This window comes from Barbatula barbatula (genome assembly GCF_947034865.1).
Source record: "Barbatula barbatula genome assembly, chromosome: 11".
NCBI classification, from domain to species: Eukaryota; Metazoa; Chordata; class Actinopteri; order Cypriniformes; family Nemacheilidae; genus Barbatula; species Barbatula barbatula.
In genome coordinates, this window is record NC_136774.1 from 21,710,697 (window position 1) to 21,737,817 (window position 27,121).

At 38.9% G+C, this 27,121-nt stretch overlaps 4 protein-coding genes across 4 annotated transcripts in view; 1 reads left to right on the forward strand and 3 right to left on the reverse strand.

Moving 5' to 3' along the window:
* Positions 1 to 6,933, reverse strand: part of elk1 (ETS transcription factor ELK1) — a 14,759-nt gene extending 7,826 nt beyond the window's left edge. Inside the window, exons 1-5 of the mRNA XM_079467967.1 lie at positions 6,284 to 6,933; positions 1,800 to 2,008; positions 1,247 to 1,636; positions 996 to 1,151; positions 1 to 22 (exon numbers count right to left, since the gene is read on the reverse strand). The exon at positions 1 to 22 is cut by the window's left edge and continues 215 nt beyond it. Of these exons, the coding sequence (XP_079324093.1) occupies positions 1 to 22; positions 996 to 1,151; positions 1,247 to 1,636; positions 1,800 to 2,008; positions 6,284 to 6,308 (802 nt within the window). The 5' untranslated portion in view covers positions 6,309 to 6,933. The remainder of the gene's footprint in view (positions 23 to 995; positions 1,152 to 1,246; positions 1,637 to 1,799; positions 2,009 to 6,283) is intronic.
* Positions 6,934 to 7,869: 936 nt separating this feature from the next.
* On the reverse strand, positions 7,870 to 10,059 carry uxt (ubiquitously-expressed, prefoldin-like chaperone). Its single transcript, XM_079467969.1, has 6 exons — positions 9,246 to 10,059; positions 9,048 to 9,129; positions 8,837 to 8,904; positions 8,647 to 8,754; positions 8,499 to 8,562; positions 7,870 to 8,413 (listed from the first exon to the last, which is right to left on the reverse strand). The coding sequence occupies exons 1-6, from the start codon at positions 9,326 to 9,328 to the stop codon at positions 8,351 to 8,353; spliced, it is 468 nt and encodes a 155-aa protein (XP_079324095.1). The 5' UTR covers positions 9,329 to 10,059; the 3' UTR covers positions 7,870 to 8,350.
* LOC306900725 (ER membrane protein complex subunit 3) lies at positions 9,549 to 13,138 on the forward strand. The gene is made up of 8 exons (XM_079467968.1): positions 9,549 to 10,130; positions 10,709 to 10,766; positions 10,848 to 10,941; positions 11,039 to 11,143; positions 11,288 to 11,369; positions 11,461 to 11,540; positions 11,880 to 11,962; positions 12,096 to 13,138. The coding sequence occupies exons 1-8, from the start codon at positions 9,976 to 9,978 to the stop codon at positions 12,219 to 12,221; spliced, it is 783 nt and encodes a 260-aa protein (XP_079324094.1). The 5' UTR covers positions 9,549 to 9,975; the 3' UTR covers positions 12,222 to 13,138.
* A 656-nt stretch (positions 13,139 to 13,794) lies between these two features.
* Positions 13,795 to 25,539, reverse strand: usp11 (ubiquitin specific peptidase 11). The gene is made up of 21 exons (XM_079467970.1): positions 25,337 to 25,539; positions 24,632 to 24,741; positions 24,423 to 24,553; positions 24,182 to 24,299; positions 22,901 to 23,046; positions 22,580 to 22,641; positions 21,274 to 21,373; positions 20,756 to 20,929; positions 20,454 to 20,612; positions 20,067 to 20,291; positions 19,698 to 19,781; positions 19,470 to 19,564; positions 19,069 to 19,275; positions 18,632 to 18,732; positions 17,815 to 18,273; positions 16,703 to 16,773; positions 16,399 to 16,511; positions 15,906 to 16,055; positions 15,687 to 15,802; positions 15,475 to 15,563; positions 13,795 to 15,091 (listed from the first exon to the last, which is right to left on the reverse strand). Exons 1-21 carry the CDS (start codon positions 25,447 to 25,449, stop codon positions 14,927 to 14,929), a joined length of 2,988 nt encoding a protein of 995 aa, XP_079324096.1. The 5' UTR covers positions 25,450 to 25,539; the 3' UTR covers positions 13,795 to 14,926.
* Positions 25,540 to 27,121: the final 1,582 nt, after the last annotated feature.

The window sequence follows — 27,121 nt, forward strand, 5'->3', positions numbered from 1 at the left end:
GGCTCTTCTGTGCTTGAGCGTTCTGTGGGATGAACAGATGAAAGATTATAAATTTAATAATCACGGTTTTAGAATGCAAGCTGATTAGCTGGCTTTGACATCATTTCCACCATGTTTACGGCCAGCTACAAAGAGCAATGAATAAGAAGTCATCTGACAATCTGCACAAATGTTTGTAATGTTTTGGCACTGAATCCTGAACAGATATGTAAGGTCAACATGAAACAGCATTCACAACTCACTGTGTCCTAATGTAATATTTTTCAGATTGAAAAAAGTGTAATACAGGACCTGATTCTATCCATTGGGATTGATTGGATGGTGTGAAATGATCTCTATATGACAGGTCGTTGGAGAAAAGAAGGAATTCATTACTTCAGATGAAGACGAACGATCATTCAAGGCAGCGCAAGTGGGTTTTAAAGAAATAGTACAAAACAATTTTTCTTGGGGATAATGTGCATAGTCTAATCATGCACAATAAGACCAAAAACGTTTTTTTAGGAAACAGTCAATATTAATTTCATGGTTTTGTTTGAGTTAGTCAAGCACAGCTTCATATTGCACTCTATTTGCAGAGCAGTATTAATAAAACAAACAATTGTAATTCTTTTGTATAGACACAAATTCTGAACTGTCTACACACATTTTCCACTCATATTATCAGTTGTCTGTGGAGCCTTCCATGGAGCCATTATTTGAGGTACCTTTCAAATAATTACTTTCAGCATTACTTTCAGAATGAGTTCCCACTTTGCTTAATAACTATTCTTGTGGTATTGATTTACAGCATTTACAGTCGTAAAATCATCAAAGATAAAACTCATTGTAGTGGTCGCTTCACATTCTGCTGCGTTATCCACATGCAATTTAGTAAGTTGCTGCCCTAAGGGGGCTTTGTGAGACCGTACACCACTGTACACCATTAACAGCAACATAAAAAGACTGCTATACTGCCTTTTAATTATCACTATACGATGAGCATAAATCCATACCGTTGCTGCGGTGGCAGAGCCAGCCGGTGTCTGGGGACTGAGGGCGGGTGTTGCACATGGAGAAGGGTGGGTCACAATCACCTGCAGACTACTGCTCTCTACAGTCGGCTGGGCCTGCAGAGCACCCTGTTGTCCCTCTGTCTGACACACACGCACCTGCGAAATGCACACATGCATGAAAATAAATACACAGCGTATAAATACACATAGTAATGTCTTCCTCAAGAATTGAGATCCAGAAGAAGGCTGACCTCATATACTGTACGGTCCAGTGAGGCAGCTTTGGGGCTGCCGTCACTCAGGATGTGCTCTGATTTAATGGATCTAGATGTGGTTTTAAAAGGTGTCTGCAGGGACTGGATTGTAAACGTGGAGTAGAGGCCGGACTTCATGTAATCGTTGCGGGAGCTGCGCTGCACCGAGCTAGGGGAGGAGCGCTGGACCTGCAAGCTATTGGAAAGACAAGGGCTGGTGGTGTTAGCGCCACCTACAGGTTTGGTCTGGACGGAGAGCTCCAATTTCACCCCTGCATTGGCCCTTTGGGAATCCTCGGGCCCTCTCAGGCCATCAGCGGAGTTGGGGTCAGGAAAGGCGACAAACTTGTAGACGAACTTCTGGCCACTGACCTTCCTAATAATATTCTGTGGGTGTATGAAATAAGAGACTAAACATTAATGTGCACTTGACAAGCTTTTGCTTAAAATGTTGGTAATTTGGTAAATTAGCATTGTGTAAAATCCTTTAATCTGCTGAAATATTTTAACAATTATCTCATACTATTATCGGCAGCAACGCAGTAACTACCTTGTCATAGTAGTATCGAAGCGCTCTGCTCAGTTTGTCATAGTTCATGTTGGTTTTGTTCTTGCGGAGCCCCCAGAGTCTAGCCACCTCCTCAGCGTCCAGTAGCTTGAATTCTCTGTCCTCAGACGTCCAGGAGATCAGGTGCTTTTGACTCTGATCGTGCAACAGTTGTAGCAGGAACTGCCACAATGTAATGGACGGATCCATTGCTACAGGGGACAGAAAACTCTCCATGTTAACCGACGAGTGGTATAACAATGGTTAAAGTGCTAATCTTAAGGTCTTAGGTTAAGTTTAACATAACTACAATAAAAGTAGTTATTTGGTATGTTTGAGCAAGATGCAAAACCTTATTACAAGGTCCTATTGTAGGTGCAGTGTGACGGCATTTTGAACGTAAAAGAATCTCAAAGGGAATGCTAAAAGGGCACATTGCTAAATGGCGTTATGGCGACTACCTAAATGTGAAAAACGTCTTTCTATATTTGTTGTGATTTGTCACAATGAGAACTGTAAGCTATATATTGCACAAATAAATCAATAAGTACTGGGGAAATTGGAAAAAAAAAATTAAACAGATGCTGTAAGCAGAAAGTATACATTTCTGTATGTACATGTAGTCTCTAATAAATTAAATACTGTACAGTTGTCACTCAGTGGAATTGTCTTCTAAAACAAAATCAGGCTTCAAATTGTATCTCTCATCTGCAATACAGTAAATGAAACTATTTCTTTAGACATTTTTAAGAGCTGGACTTGAATAGATGTGAACGTTTTATCTGCAGTGAAATCGCAAAAGAACAGAAAGGAATTAATGGTCCTTCAGTCAGCAGAGAAGAGGACGTGTATCACAAGTTCAGAAAGAACATGTTGAGAATGCAAATTAACCTTATTACCATTGCCCCCGTCATTTATGCAAGTCATAAGCAACACCTTAGAAACGATCACCATGGTAAAAGCGTTTAAGCAACAGTTTCTAAGGAATGAAAAGACATCCCAACCCCCCCCCCCCCATCCCTTTAAGCACACTGAACCAAATAAATCACAGGGAATTGCTGATGACAATGACAAGAACTGTTTTCATTTAACCGGCGCGTAAAATCTCATTAATTAATATCACAGTTTAATGAGTTCAGAGTAAGTGAGCACATCAACAGCAACAATCGTCAATAGATGGTGTCCTATTGGAACTGAAAAGCCAATGGAGAATTACAAGTAATGTTTAGAACTAAACAATAAATCAGAACAGAAATCTTTGCAATCCCTATGTAGTCTTTAATAGGATTGAAATGTCATATTTTCCTGTTAGCCTATTATCACCACTTCAACATTTTACAGAGTTTTATAGGGTTTCCTCTATTGGAGAGCCTAAGTCTAAGTTGACGTCAATGACATGCGGAGTCCCACAAGGTTCACTTCTTGCGCCACTCTTGTTCAGCCTGTATAGGCTCCCACTGAGTCAATTAAGGAAAAATAACCGAATTGCATATCACAGAAATGAAGTTCTCAAGGTGAATGCATTTCTTTACTCTAGTGGTCAAACAACTAAAAAACAAGTCAAGAATATTGGTGTGATTCTGGAGTCAGACCGTAGTTTCAGTCGTTGTGTTAAAGTGGTAACTAAATCAACATATTACTATCTCAAAAACATTGCAAGAATTAGATTTTTTGTTTCTAGTCAAGACTTGGAGAAACTTGTTCATGCCTTTATTACCAGCAGGGTGGATTATTGCAATTGTCTTCTTCTCTGGCAGGGCTCTAGACTCATTTTTCCCGCTGGTTGCACTGCAACTTTCAATTTGGTCACACCCTTTTTTATAGTAATCAAAATGACCTTGCATAATGACCTCAGTTGATGAATCGTTCCGTTTATGTCACACTTTCTTTTAAAATAGTTGGCTATAAACCTCTTCATATTTGCACTAATGCACTTGTGTTTAATATCTATGCACTGCACGGTTGTAGGGAGGGGCAAATCGAACCCTGATTGGTTAACAGGCAGGGTTTTTCCTCATCTTACAGTCTTGTTAAAGGGTCTAAGCACGCTTGTGTTCTGATGTGTTTTCTGTGACTGATTTAATCAGTTCAGACAGTGAGTCTCATGAGTTTGACATACGAGTTGTTCCATCAAAATGAATCGGTTCAGGTAATTCAGGTAAAAAAAAAGATCTCTTTGAGGCCCTTCTGATCACAGTCTAGAGCCTTGTACCGCCTTCCCAAGAAGACTTTTAGACATCTGCAGCTCATACAGAACGCTGCTGTTCTGACTAGAACCAGAAATTCCTCAGGTCCTTTCACTGGCTTCCAGTAATTTTTAGGATTGATTTTAAAGTACTATTACTTGTTTATAAATCACTAAATGACCTAGGAATGAAATACATTGCAGATATGCTCGCTCACTGAATATATCAGACAGTTGGCTTCAAACAATATGCTTTTGTTCCCACAACTTACACATTCATAAATATTTACATACTACATCAACAATGTTTTTCTAATAGCAGTAAGTGAATGATTATGACAGAAAGACACTAATGTTATGGATTTTAACTGTGAGCAGCGTGCAGCTGAAGTGGTTCAACTAAAGAAAATGATTCATAATCGGCTATGATATATTGGTCTAAATTTTACCGATAACAATAAAAAAATGACCATTTATCGGCCTATACCGATATGGCCGATAACTTATCCTGCATCCCTGATATAATTACACATTAAGCATGAGTAGTTTTTAAGTATTTCTCAGTAATTGTGTAAATAAACTAACTAAATAAACATTCATTTATATAAATTGAATAAACATTCATTAAGCCTGTGCACAAACATTTGTTTGCTTCATAAATGAGAAATATTAGCAAACGTCGCCCTTTTATCCTAAAATAATCATCAAAAACATGGTTTAAAAACAAATATACTATATAAAATCAATATACTGTAAAAATGCATAGAATAACGAATAAAGAAAATAAATAATGTTGAGGCATATATGCTAATCGTGTATTTGGTAATTTGACCAAATACACGAACGATACAAACAAATCTGACTTTCATGAAGAACAAACACTGCTATGGTAACTCCATTGGTTTGCTAAAGAAAAGACCCAAGCAGCAATTGAGTGCTGTACTCGGATCAAACAAGACACCATCGCCACACTTCTACACCTTCATTAAATTGTTGGCTCAAGAATATAAAGGCGAAATCACCAGAGCGCCAGCAGACACAAAAATGGTTTGTTACAATGCAGCCAGAACGGAAGAATCCGACTCACATTTGTCTAATTTACACTTCGATTATTCCCTAATTCGCCTTGCAGTGTAACATTCGAGCGCAAGAGCTATAGCATGACTAATCAAGGGACTAACACGGCACAGCTTGCCTTGGTATAATGCCTCCTAAATCACAGAAAGGCAAACAGAGACAGATCTGTTTTTTCCCTGTCAGACCTTATTGCCTCAGGACTGTTTGGGGACCACAATGCTCAACAGTCAATTATCTTGAGTTCTAAGGCTGCAAGCCTATGATGAATGAATGAACGAATTGCCTTCCCATAAGAGGAGCGAGAGCCAGACGGAACTGTGATGTGATCAGAATGAATCCAGTGCTAAAATACCAAATAAATCCCTAATAAACACATGTGCTCCATCCCCTACGGTGCAAATTAAAGAGTTCTCAAAACGAATGGCTTGTCAACCAGGTGCCCAAACAGCCTGTGGGTTGGCTGCTGTGCTGTCTGTGGGTTCATATGAGATATGACACTGGTTTCATTTACACACACAAACAGGGAGGACATGCTGATGTAGGCATTGCAGATGACTGCGGTAGGCACATTTTTTCAACCTTGTTCACTGCACATTTGCATTGAGGAATCATTGGCAGCAATAACACACGGGTCCTTATTATATGTAACAGATTATATATTTTTTAAATGTAAATGCCAGTATCACTAGGGTTCTCCGGGTAACAGAGTTGGACAGCAAAGGTGCAGAAACATACTAAATTAACAAACCTGGATAGACTTCTGCTTTGTTTTAAGTGACAGGAATACGGAGACGTGACATATATTTTATATTATGTACTGAAGCAAATACAATTCCATTCTAATAAAAATAATATTCAGTTTGGTGGTTGATTAGTAAAGAAAGTGGCAAAAGAAAAAACAACTCTGCAACAATTTGGCATTTGTGTCTGCTTACGATTCTCAAATCACACGACCAGACATTTTGGTTTGCAAAGCACTCTCTCATACACAAATACACCATTCAGGTGCTTCCAACAGGTAGGCGGAGGTCATGTTAACCCTCCCAGAATAACACTAATTTCAACTCCGATACTTTGAACTCCCATTATATTGACTTAACTTAACACCCAGGCTTACATGTGGAATTTACAAATGTGACTGGAGAAGAGAAATGCCAAACTCTGCAATCCCTAATGCATTTACTCCTCCATGTCCAACCTCCTTGAACGAGGAAAAAAAACTTACCACTGATAAGCGAGTTGGACTCCATCCCTCCTAAAACAACGTGCTTACGTAACTTATCGTTTTATTCTTTGACGATTATATCGCGTCCATAACTGTGCTTGAGAGGCGTCAAAAGTCGGCGGTTGAATTGCATTTGGTTGTTATGTAACACATGCACCTCTCCCTCCATGTTAGTTGACATTAGCAGCTAAGTCGCTAGCTCGAGTTAGCTCAGCCTGCCTGCTCGCTCGTGCATTCACTCGCTAGTCGCCGCCGTTGCTGTCAGGGGGAGCGAGGACTTCAACGTCAAAATACTCCAGTGAAATCGAGCAGGGCCGCGTTTAAAAGCGACAATATCACGCCCTGGCTTCAAAGTAATGGCGAGGTGGGGTTCATTCCTGTACGGGAGAGTAAATAGATCGAGACCCCTGAACTGGTCGCCGTTGTTTCGTCCACTTCGGCGCGCAGCGCGAGCTTCCTTCCCTCAGCGGTGTCCAGGCAACGGACAGAAAGTCCTCGCGCTCTAACCAACCGCAAGTGTTGACAGTTTCAAAGCGCAAAATCACGACAGAGTTGCCCCTCAAGTTTTTTTTTAACAACAACCACTCTGCTTGGCTTTCCCCTCTTTGCTTCCTGTTTTACGCCTCGACTACTTCTATTCTGTTCACTTTTTTTTATTTTTTCCACCTCTCTCAGGTCCGCGAGTCCCCGTGCTGCCGTGACGTCACCGCGCAGGCATGACGTGGATCGGCTTTAGAGCAAGATTGAAATGAATGAAAAGAGGGTCAACTTTTGTGTTGTTGCGTTTTGACTTTGAGAGCGGTTTTCATTCATCGCCGAGGTCGGATTGAAAAGTCCTCACACAAAATGACAACGAACTTAATCGTTTTGCGCAAAATTCTCGCACGCACGCGAAGACTTGGAATCCACAGGTTGCTTTCAATGCGCACGTCTAACAACGTGTGATCAAAACAATGAATAATAACAGATAATGTGAAGCACAGGTACTGCGATTTCAATGCCATTGCATTTAACGTGATGTTATTTCATTGGAAATCTACGCAAGAATGTATATTTCTTGTTCACTTTTAAACCCACGATCTGTAATTCCCGATCCAGTGCTGACAACGTCACACGATTGCATTGTTTCATTGTGCTGAAATGCGGCAGTGAGTCTTCGTACAAAGAAAAATAATCTATTTCAGGAAGCAAGTCTAACGCCGCTGCCACAATTCAACATCCAGTTTCCATGGCAACCGTTACTAGTGTGACAGGGTAGCCGTCACACGGATGCTGCACAAACTTAAAAATGAACAACCGTCTTCAATTAAGAGAGCCGAAATAGCATTTCAATTAATAATCGTCCAACTAAACGACGACAGGTTGAAACGGGTCTCGGAGCATTTTACACACATCATACTGACGCATGCAGCTTGTGCTACTCTATACGCAGAAGCGATTTATTTTAGGCTGACACATTGTCTACAACTGCTATAAGATAAGCAAATAACTATAAGATCTATAAATAAAGCTTAGGTGTACTGAAACGAATGATGAATTTATTAAACTCTTATTAAAAAGCTAGATATTGTATAGATTGCTATCTTAGATTGTAAATTAAAAGCAGTTTGAATAAATAAGTCCATACATTAAGACCCACGTTATATACATGATGCATAATTTAACATTTAAATATTTTGCTAAACAATTGATCCAGTCCCATAATATACTCTATGGCGAGCACAAGAGTAAACCAGAACCGTATATATTTAGGGCAGAAGAGCAACAATTTAGTCATTATTTCTAGAGGTTACTGAAGCTTTCGCGAGAAAACCTTTATGCTTTATATATTTCCAACATCTTTATATTCACGTGAAACTCATTTTGTTCTAGTCGTCAAATCATCACCAAATTGCACCAAATGATGTTCTGAAAATATTGCGATTTTATTCAGCTAATTTTGCAAAACAACAGTATAACCTGTTAAAAGGCAAAGTTCCTCTGAACTAGATTGTTTACATAGTTTGAAACAAACATGATGACAGTTATAAGTGCGAAAAGCCACTGTGTATTTTTATTAGTAATATGCTAAAACACTTCTCTGCGACTGGTCTCCGGAAGATCCTTCAAGCTTTGCAACTCCCTTAATCCCTAAAAGATAGATTTATATACAACTTTACATCACAATAAATTGTTAAAATGAGCATTAAGATAAGTGCACAGTAATCCACTGTACCTCCAGAACCATGCGAATATTGGCCTTTATTTTTGCTGCGTCTTTGGTAAGAACTTCGGTATACCTGAAAGATTAAATTATTGATAAGCATCTCATGACGAACAATGAATAAATAAGGACACTTCATTAAAAGCTAATACTCCCTCACTCTGTGAGCTGATTCAACTTCTTTTCTATGAACTTCAAAGCCTCAGAATGTGTGAACTCGACGAAGAATCCATATCCAACTGCCACATATATTTTTGATGTATCAGGTCTGAAAAGCGATCAAGTCTTTATGAATCTGCCCTTACATTAATGTTTAAAGGAGACGCTGATGTTTAAGAGACATCACTCACACATGAGCCTGTACGTAGAAATGGCATCCGATGTCAACATCTGTTTTGAGTTCTTTGCTGTCAGCTTCCTAAATATAAATAAAATACAGAGATCTTATGAAACAGAGACAAAGCCTAACAATATGAGTTACAGAGCGGGTATGTGAAATGCAAAGGCATCTTGCAAAGTACGAAATGACTATTAAAAGAGAAACATAGCAAATCCCTGTACCTGAATGCTTTTAATCGTATTCTTGAGCTGCAGGTATTGTGCTATTTTTTCATACACACCATCTCTTTGCTCCAACACACTCCTGTTTGGACATAAGAGTAATGAAAGTACACAACACAAGTTCTGCATGGAAAGCATGGAGTTATCTTGCATTACGGGAACGTTTCTCCAACGTTAAGAATATAAAGTTATACTTACTGCAAGTCTCTCTTCAATACTTCATTAATAAAAGTTTCATACTGCAATACTTTTTCATTACTACTGTTATTCCCAGAAGTCATGATATGGTAGCAGAAAAATATGGTAGCAGCGCGAAATTTACTTTAATGTTATTCAACGTATCGAATCCTAACGCGCAATAAATGTCATCTATATAGCGCAATATGTAAACGATGAAATCGTTTCAGTATCAAAACGTTCCGATGCGGAGGGCGAATTTCTTCGAATGTGTCATGTGGCTCTCCGCTTGTTTACAAAATACCCGGAAACGGCTCGGAGACCGGAAGCTGCATTAAAAGCGTTCTGTCCCTTTAAAATCACAAACGTAATTTTCTTCATTAAATATGCCTATTCGAATTGACACATTTAAAATATATATATATTTATATCGTTTTTCAGTCTGTTCGCGAAAGACAACAGCCTCAAAATAAAAAACTAATTGTTTACAGGGTTTAAAGGTCAAATAGCAACTGCGCAGACAGCTCATGTTCATGCAGCCACGTGCTGCAACTGTCGTGAGAAGTGCACTATTTTTAACATAGTTTGATTTCTCTCCGAGACGTTGTGCAAAGTGCTAACTTAAAAACAAGCACGTGCTAATGCGGTTTTTTTAAACCGTTTGTTAACCACGTGGTTAAGTTGGTGTCTTCGGCTCTAAAGATCTAAAAGAGTTTTTGACGTTAGACAGTAAAGGTTAGTGTTTGCGGTCATGTCAGGTCCAGAACTGCTGTTAGACTCGAGTATTCGTCTGTGGGTTGTTTTGCCCATAGTCTTCATCACGTTCTTCGTCGGCGTCTTGCGTCATTACGTCACTAGACTTATTCAAAGTGAGAAGAAGGTGGATCTGCAGCAGGTGTCTGACAGGTATGGTAACACACACACACCCTGGAAAACAAAACCAGTCTTAAGTGCCAATTGTTCAAAAATAAGTTTTTACATCATTTGAAAGCTTAATAAATAAGATTTGTTAGGATATGACAATGTTTGGGCGAGATACAACTATTTGAAAATCTGGAATAAATCTAAATATTGAGAAAATCACCTTTAAAGTTGTACAAATGAAGTCCTTAGCTTAGCATTTTACTCACAAATATAAAGTTTTGATGTATTTAATGTAGGAAATGTACAAAATATCTCCGCGGTACATGATCTTAATATCCTAATGATTTTTGGCATAAAAGAAAAATCGATCATTTTGTCCCATACAATGTATTTTTTGGCTATTATACAAAAATGTCCGTGCTACCTAAGACTTAGTAAGGTTTTGTGGTCCAGGGTCACATATTCAGGTTAATAAATAAGGATCCCCAGATCATATTTTTAAATAATGGAAAGTTCCAAATAATATTGCGCTAATATATCAAACGTATTAAACTTAAAAGATAACATACACATGAAAATAATACAAGCAGAAGAAATTCATCTAAGATTTTCATTTAAAGTCAGGTGTTACTGCGTAGCCGCATACTGAGAGAAAATGGAAAGTATCTACCCAAACAGGTATTATTGAATTTTGAATTACAGTCCCTTATTTGTGCATTGACTTGTTTTTTTAATGTCAACGATGCGGTCCTGTTTCAGTCATTTGCCATGAGAAAACACTATTTCAACAACCCTGAGACGGGATTCTTTAAGAAGGTCAAAAGAAAGGTGATTCCCAAAAACCCCATGACAGGTACTAGCTACTATAACATTCAGGGAATTCACCATTTCATGATTCATAAGGTTTAATTAATTCATAATGTATTAGCGTAATGAATGTCCACCTGCAGATACCAGCATGTTAACAGATATGATGAAAGGCAATCTCACCAATATGCTGCCAATGATTCTGATTGGAGGATGGATCAACTGGGCCTTTTCTGGTTTTGTCACAAGTAAGGCAGATGATGAAAAAAAACATATCATCATTTACTCTCATTTTACTTTCATTTATCATCCTCCAAAGCCCTTTCTTCTAATAAGTTGGATCATATTCTTATAAACATTGTTTTAACGTTGTGTTGTGTGTTTCCCTGCAGCCAAGGTTCCGTTTCCATTGACGCTTAGATTTAAGCCGATGTTACAGCGAGGAATCGACCTGCTATCTCTGGATGCCTCCTGGTACACTGTTCATGCGTTTCTCCTCGTATCTTCTTGTATGTATCACTTGATTTAGGTTGTGAAACGAAATCTGTTTTTATGGCTCTTACAGGGTGAGTTCAGCTTCCTGGTATTTTCTCAATGTCTTCGGGCTCCGAAGCATGTACACTCTCATCCTTGGACAAGATAATGGTTGGTAGATTCTGTCCATGACATTAAGACAAATGAATCCTCTGTGGGTGTTTTATTCATGTGGTTTCAATACAAGATGTGTTCATCAGCAACAACAAACAAACGTTATGTGGCCCAAACCTTAGCTTCCGGTAGACCTCTGCAAAGAATCAATAACTGTTGATTTAATGCAATTAATGCACAATAGAATATTAATATAAATGAATATTTTCATAAATATAAAATAAATTGTTATATTATAGCAACTAGCCAGGCTAATAACCAAAGCCCGGAAGTTAACTTTGGACCAGGCAAGTGCGTTCGATGAAACCTTCCTAAAAGGGTTTTATTTCTTTATAGCTGCAGATCAGTCAAGAATTATGCAGGAGCAAATGACCGGGGCTGCGATGGCTATGCCCCCTGATCCTAATAAGGCATTTAAGGTGAGTAATATGACTTTATGTGTGATAAACCATAACCATTTTGAGCTATCCTAAGAACTGGAGGTAACTTTACACCATTCTGTATTATTACAAACATGCACATTACATCATGTCTGATGGCTTTCTTTTACAGAGCGAGTGGGAAGCCCTGGAGATTGTGGAGCACAAATGGGCTCTGGAGAACGTTGAGGAGGAGCTCGTGTCCCGTGATCTGAACTTCAGAGGACTCTTCAGCCATCAAGTTAAAGCGATGTTCTGATATGTTATTACTGTAGCCAGCACACTGTTTACTGAAAGTGTTCATTTCAATCATACTGACAGCGTTAAGTTTGTCGTGAATGTCTTAACAGGTATGTGAACGTCTTATGAAAGAAGTTTTGCAAAATAACTACATACATGATGACTACTGCATACACGATTGGCCAATAATTGTTTTTGTGAACTGTAAGGGCTGAACATGAGCTTTAAATGTAATGAAGAGAGCGAAAATCAGGAAAAGAACATTATGAGAGGAATATTGATATTTAAAGATACAACATGTTCCATGTTGCAAAAAGATTTGTGCTAAATATATGTTTATACGCTGTTTGTACAGTTAATAAGGCAACCTTGTTTTGTTGATGCGTTTGATTGCAATGTGGCTTGAAAACTGTAGGCTATTATTTTATTATTATATTCTTTTGTGGTCTGTAACTCTCTTCAACTATCGGACATCTTTCAGGTGCACACTAATAACAGCAAATGAAATGTAGCAGACGGATACTGTTTTTGATCATTGTGCAGGAGCTGGAGAGATCAATAAATGATGTAAAAATGTAATAAACATTAAATGGAACCTTGAGGTGAGAAGGAAATGAATTTGTGCCCGAGTGGAAATGATTCATCTGAAAGCTTGTGAATCATGGATAGCTGAACCAAACTTGCAATTTTAAAACTCGCTGAAAATAAAAGTAACCTGGTGGCCTTAACATTATGAGTGACGTCAAACCCAAAATATTAGTCAACACCATGTTTGCATCAAATTCATTGACTAATATTTTAGAGTTGAATTAACTCAGAATTTTAGGGCAACCAGGAATATGTTTTTTGTTCAACCAACAAAAAAAGGACAAATCCTTTTGTTACAGTACTGAAACTCATCATACATCAACATTCTTAATAAACTTGAGATAATACAAAATGCAAATCTTTTATTTGGTTACTTACTTACAATATAAAATTTCTATACAAACAGTGTGCCCACGACACCTGGTGGGATTCATTCTGGCAGTTAAACAGGCTTTAAAATATTGTTACAAATATCTGTTTTTACTGGCGACTGAGATATACTGTACAAATTGTGAGTCTAGACAAAATAAATCGCTCTAACATTCCAATTACTCATACTCAACCATCTCATGATAGAGTTTACATTCAGTTTGATATACACAGTTAATCTTAGAAATATTTTAATAAAGGAAATGGGATTGAATGTTGTAGGTTAGAATGTTTTCATACGGCTTTTTAGTTTTTCCTAAATAAATGCAATCGTTAAGCCTTTTCATTAAAACAATCAACCTCAATAAACCTATAAATATAAGTAATAAAAGTAATGCATTAACTGAATGGTTGAAATCATATTTTCCAAATCTGCATTATAAAATTGTTGGGGTGAAATTAAATACAACACAGATATGTTATTGACATGTTTTGTAATGTTCACCTGTGTGTGTATCCCGTGTATATAAGAAAGAACTGCATTTTTAGAAAAGCGCATGTGAAAATACTTTTGTTTACCAGACTAATTTACAGGTGACTAAAGAAAATATGAAATCGGCATAAAGCAAGAAAATGCATTTCTACTCCTTTATTCAGAGGTGAAATGTAATGGAAGCCAAATGTGTCCAATCGAACCTCAATTTTATAGTCATCATTTATTCACATCAAAGGTTGTGTATACAATTTTTTATATATATATACATACATTTAATCTATAATTATTAACAAAATAAAATGACAGCTCCCCTCTTCCCAGCATCTGATCCAGATGATACAACATTTATTACAATACAAAAATACTGTACAGAGGCGCCTTAAAAATCATCATGAAAAGCTCTCTATCCAGAAAGCACTTTGCAGAAATATTTGCACTCCACTAAAGAGTTCATTAGAAATTGTACACAATCAGTCAAAAAGAATGTAATTTTTTTATCCTGTTGTGAAGTTTCCCTCCATCCTAGATATAAAAAAGACCTCCGTTTGTGTCCCGCAACAGAGGCTGACTGAAGCTGAAAAATGCTGATAATAAAAATGAAAGATCTGTAGAGGCCTTTAGACGCACACTGCTCTTTAGAATTATAGCTCTCTTTAACTGCACATCTGTTAATTAAGAAAATAAATAGTTTGAGTACACAGAAAGCTATTTTTCTCCACCTTGGAATAGTCTCCCCCTCTTCACAGAGTTGTTTTGCAACAGCTGGATTTCTGTCCTTGATATGAGAAATGAGGGCAAGCATCCCGCCTGTCCCACCCGGCAAATAGCTACCACGCTAAACCAAACTGCTCGAATCAATTAGACACTCAGAATAGAAGTACTGAGACCAACGTTGTGCATTCAAGTCAGGCATCATCATTGTAGACAGCAGTTTGGCCAGCTCAGAGAAGCAAGCCTGAGACCAAAAAAAGCATTGCTCAGCATTGTTTGAAATAACCCAGAGTAATCAGTGTGCGATCTCTGAATCCACCACCACCAGCCTAACCCGTTTACATGAGTTTGTCATTGAGAAAAAAACACCCCAGCATTCCCACCCCATGATGCTCGTGCACCAGCCTGAGAGAGTTGCCCCCGCCTCCCGCTTCCTGACAGAGGAGAGGCAGAGGTTCAAGTTTCCGCAGTATACGATTAACAAAAACAAAAATCTCTTGAATCTGAGAGAGGAGGATGATATGATGAATAAAATGTGACGAGAGGCAGAAGGACAGAACTTAGTCCGTCTCCATGCTGACACAGGAAGAGTTTGCGTCAACTTCATCGGTGGTCTGAGCAGTAATGTGGTTGACTGGCTGGTCGGTCGCGGGTACAGGTGGAGGGACGCTGGGCTGACGGATCTTGTCTTGGCGCTGGTAGAACAGGAGGTAGGCGGCATTGGTCTAAAAAATAGGGAAATTAAATTATAATTAAAGACTTGGTATGTGGTTTGTGTGCATAGCTTTTACCTTTAAGTTCATCTGCATGCTAGTTTGCTACTATAGGTGACAATACATACTGTATACATATACAGCACATATACACATCTAAAAGTTACAACACTAAAAAAAGCTTTGAAGTCGACTGAAAATTTATAAAAAGACGCAGAAGGTGTTATCGTGAGAGTGAACTTTGTTGGTAAAATTATAAGATATTATGACAATAATACCATACCCCCTTGCATGTTTATGCTAATACTAGCATATAAAGTAAATCATATTATTATGAAAACTAACAGTAAAAACGGTCTTCAACAAATGAAACAACTGATGCACATTAATCTTACCATGATTTGTTCCTCCCTTGCATAGGTCACCTTACTATCATCAAAGTAATACCACTGGCCGTTGTCCTTGTTCCGGGCATAACTAGTATCTATTTAAAATAAAAACAGGACTAAATAGGATTCCAATACTAACTCGCACTCTTAAAATTCATGTAATGATGCAGTGGCTTTAGGTTGTAATCGCTGATTTCACACAAAAGAGTGATACATACAGTGTCCGTCCCTGAGTCCACCGTAGTGGTTCGACACAGAGATCAGGTCATACGTGCAGGGAGGATCGTCACTGTTGACGGTCTTCTTCAGAAGAAAATCTGAGAAGTTCAACCCCCTGCAGACACAAAACAAGAGGCGTTTTCCTCTATATCATCATTTCACCAGAAAAAGCTGAACATTTACAAATTGTAATCGATCATGAGAGAACCGCATCATACAGCAGAGGAAAATCCACAACGGTATCCAGTTTCTCTCTCGAGTACTTCGTGTAGGAGAAACGCTTTAGATGGATGATGAGAACCTCTGGCAAGGACCACAGATCCAGTTTCTTGGTGGCAAGTTGATGTTTCTTACACATTGGGCAATACCTGCACAAAACATAAAGTTACATTAACAGAGGACCCTACAAAACCTTAAAAGAAATGCAAATGCAATGAATGCAAATAACCCTTGTTAATAATAGGATCCGATTTTAAAAGAGAGGACAACTCTTCTTAAAAGCAAGTGAAACTGGAAAAATATCTTTATGATAATTATTTACAAGATATTTATCTATTGTATAAGATAAGATATTTAAGACTTAATGCACATTTTATATGCATTTGGCATTTATCCAAATCGACTTATGGCGCATTCATTCTATACAAATCCCTAGGATCGAACACAAGACTAATGCAATGCTGTATCAGGTGCACTATTCGAGAGAATTACCAGGGGTTTTCCTCTTCCAGTGTCTCTACCGTGGTAAAGAGCTCTATACATTCCTGTAGCTGCACTATGGTTTGCTGGTGAGGGATGTCCATACTCGGATGCTTGATGTATTTCTGCATAAACACACAAACATGTGGGTGGAGCTTGAAAAGATTCAACAGTCAAGAAACAGAAAGGAGGCTAGAAAGCATACAGCACCAATATTGTGAATTCCAAATGAGCATTAATCAGAATGATGTAATCTAGACCAGTTGCAGTTTTGTTTTTGTGTCTTTTCATGAAAAGTACAGATTACAGATCTCACCTCGGCCTCGTTCTCATTATAGTATTTCTTCTTCATGTCAGGGTCCCAGTCAATGGCGATGTATGTCAGAGCTGAAGAGAAACAGTGACTCATATCATTAGCTGAACATTATTAGAAAACTAACCCTGAATAGATGTGAATAAGGCATAGAGAGAGATAAAACCCCATATCGCTGTCTTATAACTTGTCCATACATGACTAGTCTGACTCTGGAGGTATACAAAAGCTCCTGAAGCAGAACTTTAGAAAGGTCTTAAATAGACACGATCATTTAACAACATTATTCGGATGCTATTGTCAAAAGCAGGGCCGGCCCAAGCCTTTACGGAGCCCTAAGCAGAATTTTATTTGGGGGTCCCTCTGTGCCCCAATACAATCGACTATTGTCAATGTTTGATTATTTGCACGCACACTTTAAACCTAATACTCCCAATTCTATTAGTTGTAGCTGTGTTTGGGATGTAGGAATGTCATAAAAACAAAAATACATATAACTTGCATTACAAGTGTATTGTGATTATCAAAACATATGAAAATTACATCGCTTCCAATTTTATGTGAACCTTCCCTTTAAATTATGAGGGCAGGTCATATAAAGGTTGTGGAATTTATTACTCAATGTTTGCAAAGATGTTATTTCCAAAAAAACTTTTATTTAACCAAAACCTATAGAGACAGCCCTTGAGGATGATTGATTTTAATTTAGTGTATTTCCTTTATAGCCATTAAATTAATTTACAATATACACAGTAAATCTTAACCTTATGCCAAATAAAACGCTGAATTAACAGTTAATTATAAATTACGTATTTTATATATTTTTTATTAAATCAGTATTTAGCATCCGCTTAGTTCTCTTATAGGGAGAGCCTGCCCTGGTCCAAAGCATCTCACAACGTATATACACAAGACCTCTACAAGTTAAGCCTTCAAGTGGTTTTGAGTGCATACACCCAATATTACATACTCAATTATATAAAAAACATGATTACTAAAACAACATTTTCATCCATTTATATCTTTTTTTAAATGTGACCTTGGGGCTATAATGAAGAAATACAATATGAAAGTGAATATTTATGAGCGTTCTCTAAACTCCGAATTCTACTCACAGCTGAAAGAGAAGCTGCCATCCACATCCCCAGTTCCTCGCTCAGTGGTGCCGTTTGAGTTCACCATCTGAATGGTAAAGAGGGCTTTCTTGGGTTTTTCTGTGCTTCGCCCTCTTCCCACAGGTCTCGTATCTGGTTTTACGAAGATGTGTGCTGCTGCCCCTTCTCCATCTTCCACCCCCTCTTCCTCCTTTCCTGAAGGTTCCGCACCAGCACCTTGGTCCCCGTCAGTTGCATCTTGAGAATTGGTGTCGGTGCTGCTGCATGCTGATTGGCCCTCCTCTGTGCTGCTGCCCCGGTCCTGTTCGATACTTGACTCCTCGTCAGCTCTCTCCTCCCCCTTACTGTTCAGGCTGGCTTCCGATTGGCCGCTGTTGTGTTCTTCAGTTTGAGCGGTCTCTTGTTTTTCTTCCTCTTTCTTGGAAGGACCCGCCACCTCCAAATCCTCTTCACCCTCATCTGCATCAACAAATCAAACACGGTCAGACCATAGAGAAAATGTTTGATCATGCATTCACACACTGAAACAAAACACAAAGGAGAACAGAGAGACAAGAGAGGAGAAACTTAATTTGATCTCAAATAAATGAGAATCAAATTTGATGCATTCAGAAATGTGTACTTTTACTGACATCTAGTGGATTCAGTGTCACACAAAAGCAAGACCCACTTACCAAGAATCTTTCCGTGACAGAAAATTTGTAACTTGTATTTTCAGTTTATAAACTGCACTCACAGATTCCTTAACTTTACTTTATTCGCTATAGAATGATTTACTAACTCTCTGCATCCAGTTTGATGAAAAATCAAGTCATACCATCACTGACTCCATTGGTCTGAGCCGTATACAACTCATCTTCCTCATCCTCATCTTCCTCTTCTACTTCTTCTGAAGGGTCAAATGGTCGAACGTACCGCCTGTGTAGGAAAATAACTATTAGGGTTAATAATAACACAACTGTACAACAAGCAACCCTGTGACTTTCTTTTCTTTGCAGAACACAAAAGAAGATATTTTGAAGAAGGTTGGTACCAAACATCGCTGGACCCCTTGGACTTCCATTGTATGAACACAAAACCACATCTCAAAATATCGTTCTTTGTGTTCCAGAGAAGAAAGATTCATATACAGGTTTTTAACCACATGGGGTAAAGAACTGATGACAGAATTGTTATTTGGGGTGAACTGTCCCTTTGAGACAAACTGGTCCATTTCACACTATACGAGTTAAGACACGGTGCAGTTTGACTTACGCTAGTCTTTCACTGAAGAGCTCATAGAGATCATCACGTGTGCATCGTGTGCGCGGTATAGACATCAGCAGCGGGTGACCGAACAGGGACGTGCCGTAGCTGTTGCTTCCTGACCCGTAATCTCTGTAGTGAGAGCGCTCGCGCATGTAGACGGCCAAAAGCGCTTCTTCACTGCCCTGATCCAGAAAACCACTGTTCAGCTCGTACCTGCAGCGACAGCCCACAACGTACACACATTTCATAAGAAGGCTGAAATCAGTTTCGTATAATAATAAACTCCATAGATACTGTGTTATTTACAGTCAAACATGGTCAAACGAAACCTGCAACCATCTTCATGATAACTGTGTGTGTGTCTGTATTTGTACGATTTAGGCCATTCAATCAAGTTAGATATTTACACAAATATGTCATCTCGGTCCAATATACAGCTCAAGGACTCATCGGGACGAAATATCCTGTAGAATCGGTGATTGAAAACATCAGCCACAGCCATCTGAACAGAGAAGATCAATTATTAACAAATATATGACTTCGACTGCAAAGGTTTTAATTCTAAAGAACACAAACATTGATGCAAACTCCAGATTCGATTCATTTGTGAATGTGTTTGTAAAGGCTTTTTAAACCTGGTTGGGTGGGATGTCGGTTGCCTGCGTGAGTGCAGCGCATAAATCAAATATTCGGCCAGCTTTAGGGACGATCAAGCGATACTGCAGGAGCGTGGGAGACAAATGCATGATAAGTCATCACGTACAACAATAAAGTAACACCAAGCAAGACACGGCATGTTACCAGGAAGTAAATACATTAAGCACTAAAAAAGTACATGACTGCCCACATACGTGACACACTTCCAAACCTACACACGGTGCATTCAGATATACATTTTTATATTCTTGATTCGTGTTCCCTGGGATTGAACTAATGAGCTTGACATTGCCAGTGCCATCATCTACCGGTTGAGCTACTGGAAATGTATATAGAACAATACACACCTGTGTTGGCTTGGCTCCAGGATCCAGCGAGACATAGAACACCTCCAAAACCCTATCTTTACTGACAGGTAACGGCACGCTTAGGTAGCAGAAGGGGTCAAAAGTCACAGAGACCTTGTGGCACTCCGGGCACACTAGCGTTGACTTGAACAACCCGTGGAACGTGTCAACGATGACCGAATCGTTCCGTCTCAGATGGTTTCGCCAGGCCTCCTCAGCCACTTCCTGTGATACATCGACGAAAGCGTTTTTTTGGCTTTATTGACAGGACAGCAGAAACTTTCTTTCCCGAGATGTCAATAGTTGTCTCTCAAGAATACAATAATAGATTTTTACAGTTTTTATTGATTTAGACTACATCAAATAAAAGTGCAGGTGTATAAGCACCTGGTCAGGTCTGCCGTCTGCATCCCTCAGCTCAATATACTCCTTTGTTTTCACCCGGTTTAAGTCTTCATGAAGACCGTCCAGCAGGAAAGACAGAAGCTCTTGAGAATCGTGCTGCTGGTAACCCAGGAACTGTGATGCAAAATGACCCACCTTAGTCTGCACAAACACACGAAACAGCGATGTTGTTAATGCACGTTGTGAAAAGCACTATAAACATCTGCGTATGTTAAGTAATAAATAAAAACAACATTTTTAAAAACCATTGGGGTTGTTTGTGCAGACTGATCGCCACATGTTACCTTAAACACCCGAGGAACCACAGAAAAATGCCTCCCTGACCACATCTGTTTGACCACATCGGCGTAGGCTTCTGCGATCTCTCCCTTCATGCCGAGTGGGTTGCTAAAGTTTAGCTCGTCCAGATACAGGTTCTTCAAGAAGTACTCGGTCAGTGGCGGCGTGTTACTCAGACACTACAATGATAAAGATAAAAAGGGTTAACTAAAGAGAAAGTTGAAAGTTAAAAGCTCTCTGTAAGAAATGAAAAGACCACTAAACGTTTGGTGCCCACCTGCAAGTTTTAGAGCCTAGATATTTGTTTAAAGGTGGAATGCACATGTTGCTGGGCAAGTAACCTGCCCAGGTTAGTTTTGGGTTTAAGTCGCTGGCTGTAATTATGACATTTTTCATAGTAATGCTTTTTTAGGCAAGTTGGTTTCGTGCTTATGTTAAACAAAGGGAGGAATTAACCCACACGTTAATCTTTATAAGTTGCAGATATTTGTGAAAGGGTGTGTGGGAGTTCATAACCTCTGACCTGTAGGGCTGAATTCATGAAGCAGGTGTTGCCCAGGTTTGTAAGGCCGCACACTCCGGGAGACCCTCGATAGGAGTCCTGATCTTCAGCAGAGTTCCTCCTGGAAATAAACCATCTTATTACACGGCTTGTTGGAATGCTTGATTCTCATTGGTCTGTCGCCACATTTGCAGGTTTCTTATTCCCAGATAACAACCGCTCAAAACTAATAACACACGATGCCGCAAATCATTTTGACAGGTTTTTTAATAACATACAGTATCTCAGTGAGTACACCCCTCACATTTTCGTAAATATTTTATTATATCTTTTCATGTGACAACACTGAAGAAATTCTGTCAACTAAAGTGAGTACACCCCAAAGTGAAAATGTCCAAATTGGGCCCAAAGTGTGAATATTGTGTGTGGCCACACACGCTTGACACCATCTGAACCAAATACGTTTATCTTGGTGTCATCAAACCACAGGACAGGGTTCCAGTTCCAGCAGTGTGTGGAGTTATTTTGAGGGGACAGCACATTTACACTTTTATACTAGCTGTACACTCACTACTTTGCATTATAGCAAAGTGTCATTCACATGAAAATATATAATAAAATATTAACAAAAATGTGAGGGGTGTACTCACTTCTGTGAGGTACTATATATGACATTATATTTACAAATGATTAAACAAAATTGCCTTTTTGTGACATTTTAACGTCGTTTCTTACCTTAAAGTATATTTTAAAGTTAATGGCTTTTCCTCGCGCAAGGTCTGCATTTGGTAAAAGATGAGCTGATACAATCTTTCAAAATCACACTTCATGTCCAGTTCTTTTCTCATTTGTCAAGTAGCCGTGTTTGACGAGTTATCACGATATAAGCCCCTTCTGTGGGATAATATATAATATTTCTGCGATAACCAAAGTGCTGCCTGTATATTATCCCTTGCTAACATAATGCGAATTGCAACCAACGGCTCACTGCATCGCTCCCCCTCCCGTAAAGTCCTATGGTGGCTGACACAGAACTAAGATGTCGTCACGTTTTCGCTTCTTTGCCGAAGGAGATAACGTATTTATGAATCGCGCTCTGACAGAGCAATTTGTCCGTTTAGGGCTACTGTAGAAACAAGGGACCCGCGGGAATGTAAAGATAATAAAAACATAACGCTTCGTAACGTAAGGTCTTTATACGTCTCTGAAGACATAGTTATGTATATTATTTTGCATTCCTGTCAATAGATCCCCGTAAAATGACCTTTAACAAAAAAATATTTATCTCTTGTGAGTGACTGAGCAAAGCCGAAATCTCCAAACTCACATGATCTGAGGTCTGGAAGTGGGCCATGTACCATCCGCATTCCTTGTCTCCATAATCACTGTCTGTATAGTAGGAAACGCATGTTAGGACACGACAACTCCTTCACCCTAACATATACATGAAGACATGCAGAGCAGTCATTTTCAGTGTGAAGCAGGTGGGTAATAGGTATGCACGTCACGGTGCGAGTGTGCGTGTTTTGTTTGTAAACATTCTCCACGCAACAAACCAAACAATTGAGAGAGTGGGCGAGGGCTGTAAACGTTACTAAATTGTTACAGAGTGGTGAATATAACTGGGAGCAGCGTGATGTGTGTTTACCATGCCACAGCTTAGACAGGCGTCCAGGACTGTCATGTTGAGGTTGCGTAACCTCTCTGAACTCGTATCCGTATTTCTCATCCACAGCCGACACTCAGACGACTCGGACACCATAAACTGTTGCCGTATTTGTTGCTGTATGGTATCTGTTGAACACAAACATACACATTATAAATTAACACACCTGATTGACGGCACTCACAACGTGCTTTAAAACCATAATAACATAGCAAACATAAACAAAGCTCTGTTAAGAAAAACTGCATATCAAGTTTAAATGGGCGATGAATTAAGACTTTTGTTATACACGATGTGGTCGTATTCAAGCGAACATCCTTTAAGTGTCAGAACTGAAAACGCCCTTGTTACTCAAATAACAACTGTTATTGACAGCAGGCTCAGTGGAAGAACACAGTCGCTGCATCACAGTCCTTTGGATTCCGACATTAGGAATGCGTGGTTTAAGTTCCAGCACTGGATTTGCGGAGACTAAGATTAAAAAGCAGTGCTGTGCAGTCAATATTGCATCCGACAGGAATGGCGTAGCAATCTTATGTGAGTAAAACATATCTGTACTGTGCGTCACTATTGCTTTGTTAGAGATCGCTGGATATGTCCTGATAATGTGCAACCTAACGTTACCAATTCACAGAACGCTTCAACTTAGTTTACTATCCAATCATAGCAGTGGGCGTTTACTTCCAAGTCTTCAATGCGGCACACCAATAAAACAGAGCGTTTGTCGAGTTGGCCTCAAAGCCGATTACTTATTGATTTTGATGTGTTTTTAAATGTAACTTCATAAGTAGACCTCAGACAACAGTATAAAATAATACAAACGGACAGTTCAGGACACCTTTAACATTAAGAGATAGTCAAAGCTGCCTGTCTGTTAACTGCTTTTAAATATCATTTACAAACCGTGTAAACTAACATTGTGGCTACAAATAGTATTAACCACAAAATCTTATGTCATTGCAACACAAGTGTCAAACCAAATGAGGTTACTTGCGACGAATGACATCACATGCGAAGCAAGCTAAACACTTTAAATGAAGTCTGGTTGTCCGATATTAGTGTAACCAGTCTATAGCTATAGTGATAATCTACATCTGGAATTATTCTGTTACCCATGTGAACATGAGAGGAAGTAACATCGTAACCACTAATTCCCCAGTCACTTAAAAGCAAGTGCAACTGCTTTAAAACATACAGCCTTTTTATGAATGTGATGTGTCTATATATGTTTTGGGCCGCTGTACACAAAAATCCTTTACTCACGTATTTTGTCTGCGCGACTGAATTGCGCAGTCACAGTGTTCTCCAAGTTGCTAAAGAGACAGAGGTGGACCTCCACAGGGTAGATCTCTACTTTAACAGTGCTGGGAAGGTCAATGACCTGGAAATAAAAGACATTTGAAATAAAACCACATTTGAAACGCCACATTTGTTTGCTTTATTACGTTTTGATAAAACGTCACGAAAAACAAACACGTCACATAAACATTCATGATAACACTACCTTTCTTTCCAAGGCAGGCTGGTCATCCATCATGTCATACCATGACAACAGTTTGTGCCAAGCTTCTGCCGGGAGCAGGACAAAGTCTTCGTTCTCCGCCAGTCGTTCCTTCAGGTGGTAGGAATCCAGATCTGCAGAAAACACATCAAATAATTGAATTACTTTACTGTAAACATCAAGGGGAACATCGAAGAAACGATCCGACTTGCCTTCGAAAAGCTCTGCGTTATCAATCTTCCCCGGATAAGAAGAGGAATTCTGGTCCCCGGTGTCAACGTACTCTTTCCACTGGCCATACCATCTCTTGTCCAATAAGTACCTGTAAGACAGATCAGCAACCTATTACAGTTAACCCATCAATACAAGGTCATGAATGGCTCTGTCCTGTTATTTGCTTTTAAAGCCATCCAACGAAATCTCGGTTTACTTTAAAGATAACGAACTTCTGTGCAAATCTGCGTCATGTCAATTGAACATCTAAACAAACTCTTTCCTATACAAAGGACAAATCGAAAGTAACTTTTCCAAAGCAGAATGACACACCTTCCGAAGCTGGAAGTGAAAGTGAAGCGTGATCGCAAGATCAACTACAACCGGACGATCTTTTCAACGAAAACAAACCGAAAGAGACTCGAGATATTCAAATCTGACAAGACACCCCATTTCTCAAACTTGAATCGAGTTAAAGCATTCATTAAAAAGTAAACATACCTATTATTAGCTTTAAACACAGATCATTTCTTTACTTCATCTCTATACGATCTGAAACTCTGTTTCGCGTTGGCCTGTCTGCTAGTGAAACTCAACCTCGTTTATCTCGCTTTATTAGTTATTCTCACCAACGAGTGTTTGTTTACTATTTGCTAGCTGTTTACGAGTGTTTGTTTATGATTTAAAGCTGAAGTTTCTCTCACCAACTGTCCCCAGCCCGGAGCTGCTGGTTCCGGTTCAGGTTCTCGATCTCCCGCCGCTGGGTCTCTAGTCCGGGAGGTTCGGTGGCCGATTCGGTGCCGCCGTTAGCAGCCATGATCTCTCATAAAGATCCAAGAAGGGCCACTCGAGCCCACCGCCGCATAGAAACACCGGAATGATTTGACGCAGGAAGCAGGAAGCGCTCAGGACGAGGACTTCCGCCCTGCTTGATAGGGGCGGAACTGCGGGGGCGTGGCTGCCACAGCGGTTTTTTTATTTTTATGCTTTATTAAATCAATGCCGTAAGAACACGAGGTATGATAGTCACATTAACATTCGTTACCAAATAGAAACAAAAATAGAAAATAAATTAATTAATTAAATTACATAAATTATGTGTTTTCACACCATTACATGTTTCAGTGCATTGTTGTTTTTTGAAAGGGATTTATATACAATTTGAAGTCATTCATAAAATGTGTAACATTGAGCCCACTTTTCTTATGCATATGGAATTTTCCTAATAGAATAAACAAATGTATAATATGTTGTTGTTCACAGTTCAAATGTTCATTTTCTGTATAAAAAAGCACATAAAATATAAACATTTCTAGCTTTCTGTTAACATAGAATTCAATATCTTTCCAAAATAATCTTGAGAAAATGCAATGAAAAAATCTTTCTTGACCACAAAATTCACAGGTATATACAACATTAAGCTTAAATCTTACGAAAACATGCAGTATTTTGTAAGACACTTCCTTCATTTTGTTATTGATAGAAAACTTATTTGGCAGTTTCCAAGCTTTAACCCAAGAGATATTACCAAATAAAATTTTGCTGCAGGTAAAGACACAGAATAAAGAGCATTCCTTATAATCTTATTACTACATTTTTTAAAACATAAACATTTTTCCATAAGGATTACCCATGCGGATTCCTTCTGAAATACAGTTTTTTAAAAATACTGTCACGCTCTTTTGAATTGCGTCAATGACTTCCACAGCGTGTACTTCGACTGTGTCTCATTTGAAGCCTGCTACGTCATCAAGGCTGTGTCGTGTCATAAAAGCAGGTAGGACACTCCGTAGGCACCCTTCTAATGTGATCCACCTTTACGTGAATTCGGAGACACATAAGGTGTATCCTTAGTTGCTAGAGATAACCCACAATTCTTTGCGTCGGCCGAGAACGTGTTATTTGAAAACAAATCAAATATGTGGTGTTTAAATGTTAACATTTTACAAATTTATGTCACGTTTTTTTTTTAGGTTTTCAAGTGTTTAGTCATTTTCAAACGTTTTGAAACAGTGAGGCAAAAATGGTACATTACTCTTTGGCATTGTTAAGGGAAGACGTATCCAATATTTTACCTTTTAAATCATGTAGAAATTATTTGCATTCATTTGACAGGTGTGCGAGTGCAACCTGTTGTCATAGCAACGGGGTACTTCCTGTTTGAATGATACCCCCTCGGGGACACAAGGACGCAGACTTATGAAACGAGACACAGCTATTTTTTGTAGATCGTCATTTATATGTGCTGCGAGAACCTAGACATCACCTAGTTTAAATAATAATATTTAATAACTTTATATACATTCAACAGCTAGCTCAGTTGAAAAATCTTAACTATATGATACTAGTATCCAGTTAAATGTTTTGCTGTAACAATGCACGGTCCACCATGAGGCAGTGTTTGCCAACAATGCAAAACCATTTTTTTCAATCAGCAAATAGCCTATTTGATTTGCTTAAGTTTACACATCTAATTTATCTTAAACACA

What these genes read in the sequence shown, in the direction of transcription:
- uxt (XM_079467969.1), bottom strand. Translation starts at nt 9,328, where the DNA reads ATGACTTCTGGGAATAACAGTAGTAATGAAAAAGTATTGCAGTATGAA. An exon ending in AAGTTGAATCAGCTCACAGA is followed by an intron (nt 8,563 to 8,646) that starts GTGAGGGAGTAT and finishes TTAATCTTTCAG; the next exon opens with GTATACCGAAGTTCTTACCA. An exon ending in ATATTCGCATGGTTCTGGAG is followed by an intron (nt 8,414 to 8,498) that starts GTACAGTGGATT and finishes TCTATCTTTTAG; the next exon opens with GGATTAAGGGAGTTGCAAAG.
- LOC306900725 (XM_079467968.1), top strand. Translation starts at nt 9,976, where the DNA reads ATGTCAGGTCCAGAACTGCTGTTAGACTCGAGTATTCGTCTGTGGGTT. An exon ending in CTTTTCTGGTTTTGTCACAA is followed by an intron (nt 11,144 to 11,287) that starts GTAAGGCAGATG and finishes GTTTCCCTGCAG; the next exon opens with CCAAGGTTCCGTTTCCATTG. An exon ending in ATCCTAATAAGGCATTTAAG is followed by an intron (nt 11,963 to 12,095) that starts GTGAGTAATATG and finishes TTTCTTTTACAG; the next exon opens with AGCGAGTGGGAAGCCCTGGA.
- usp11 (XM_079467970.1), bottom strand. Translation starts at nt 25,449, where the DNA reads ATGGCTGCTAACGGCGGCACCGAATCGGCCACCGAACCTCCCGGACTA. An exon ending in CAGACGGCAGACCTGACCAG is followed by an intron (nt 20,292 to 20,453) that starts GTGCTTATACAC and finishes GATGTATCACAG; the next exon opens with GAAGTGGCTGAGGAGGCCTG. An exon ending in ATAATGAGAACGAGGCCGAG is followed by an intron (nt 16,512 to 16,702) that starts GTGAGATCTGTA and finishes GTGTTTATGCAG; the next exon opens with AAATACATCAAGCATCCGAG.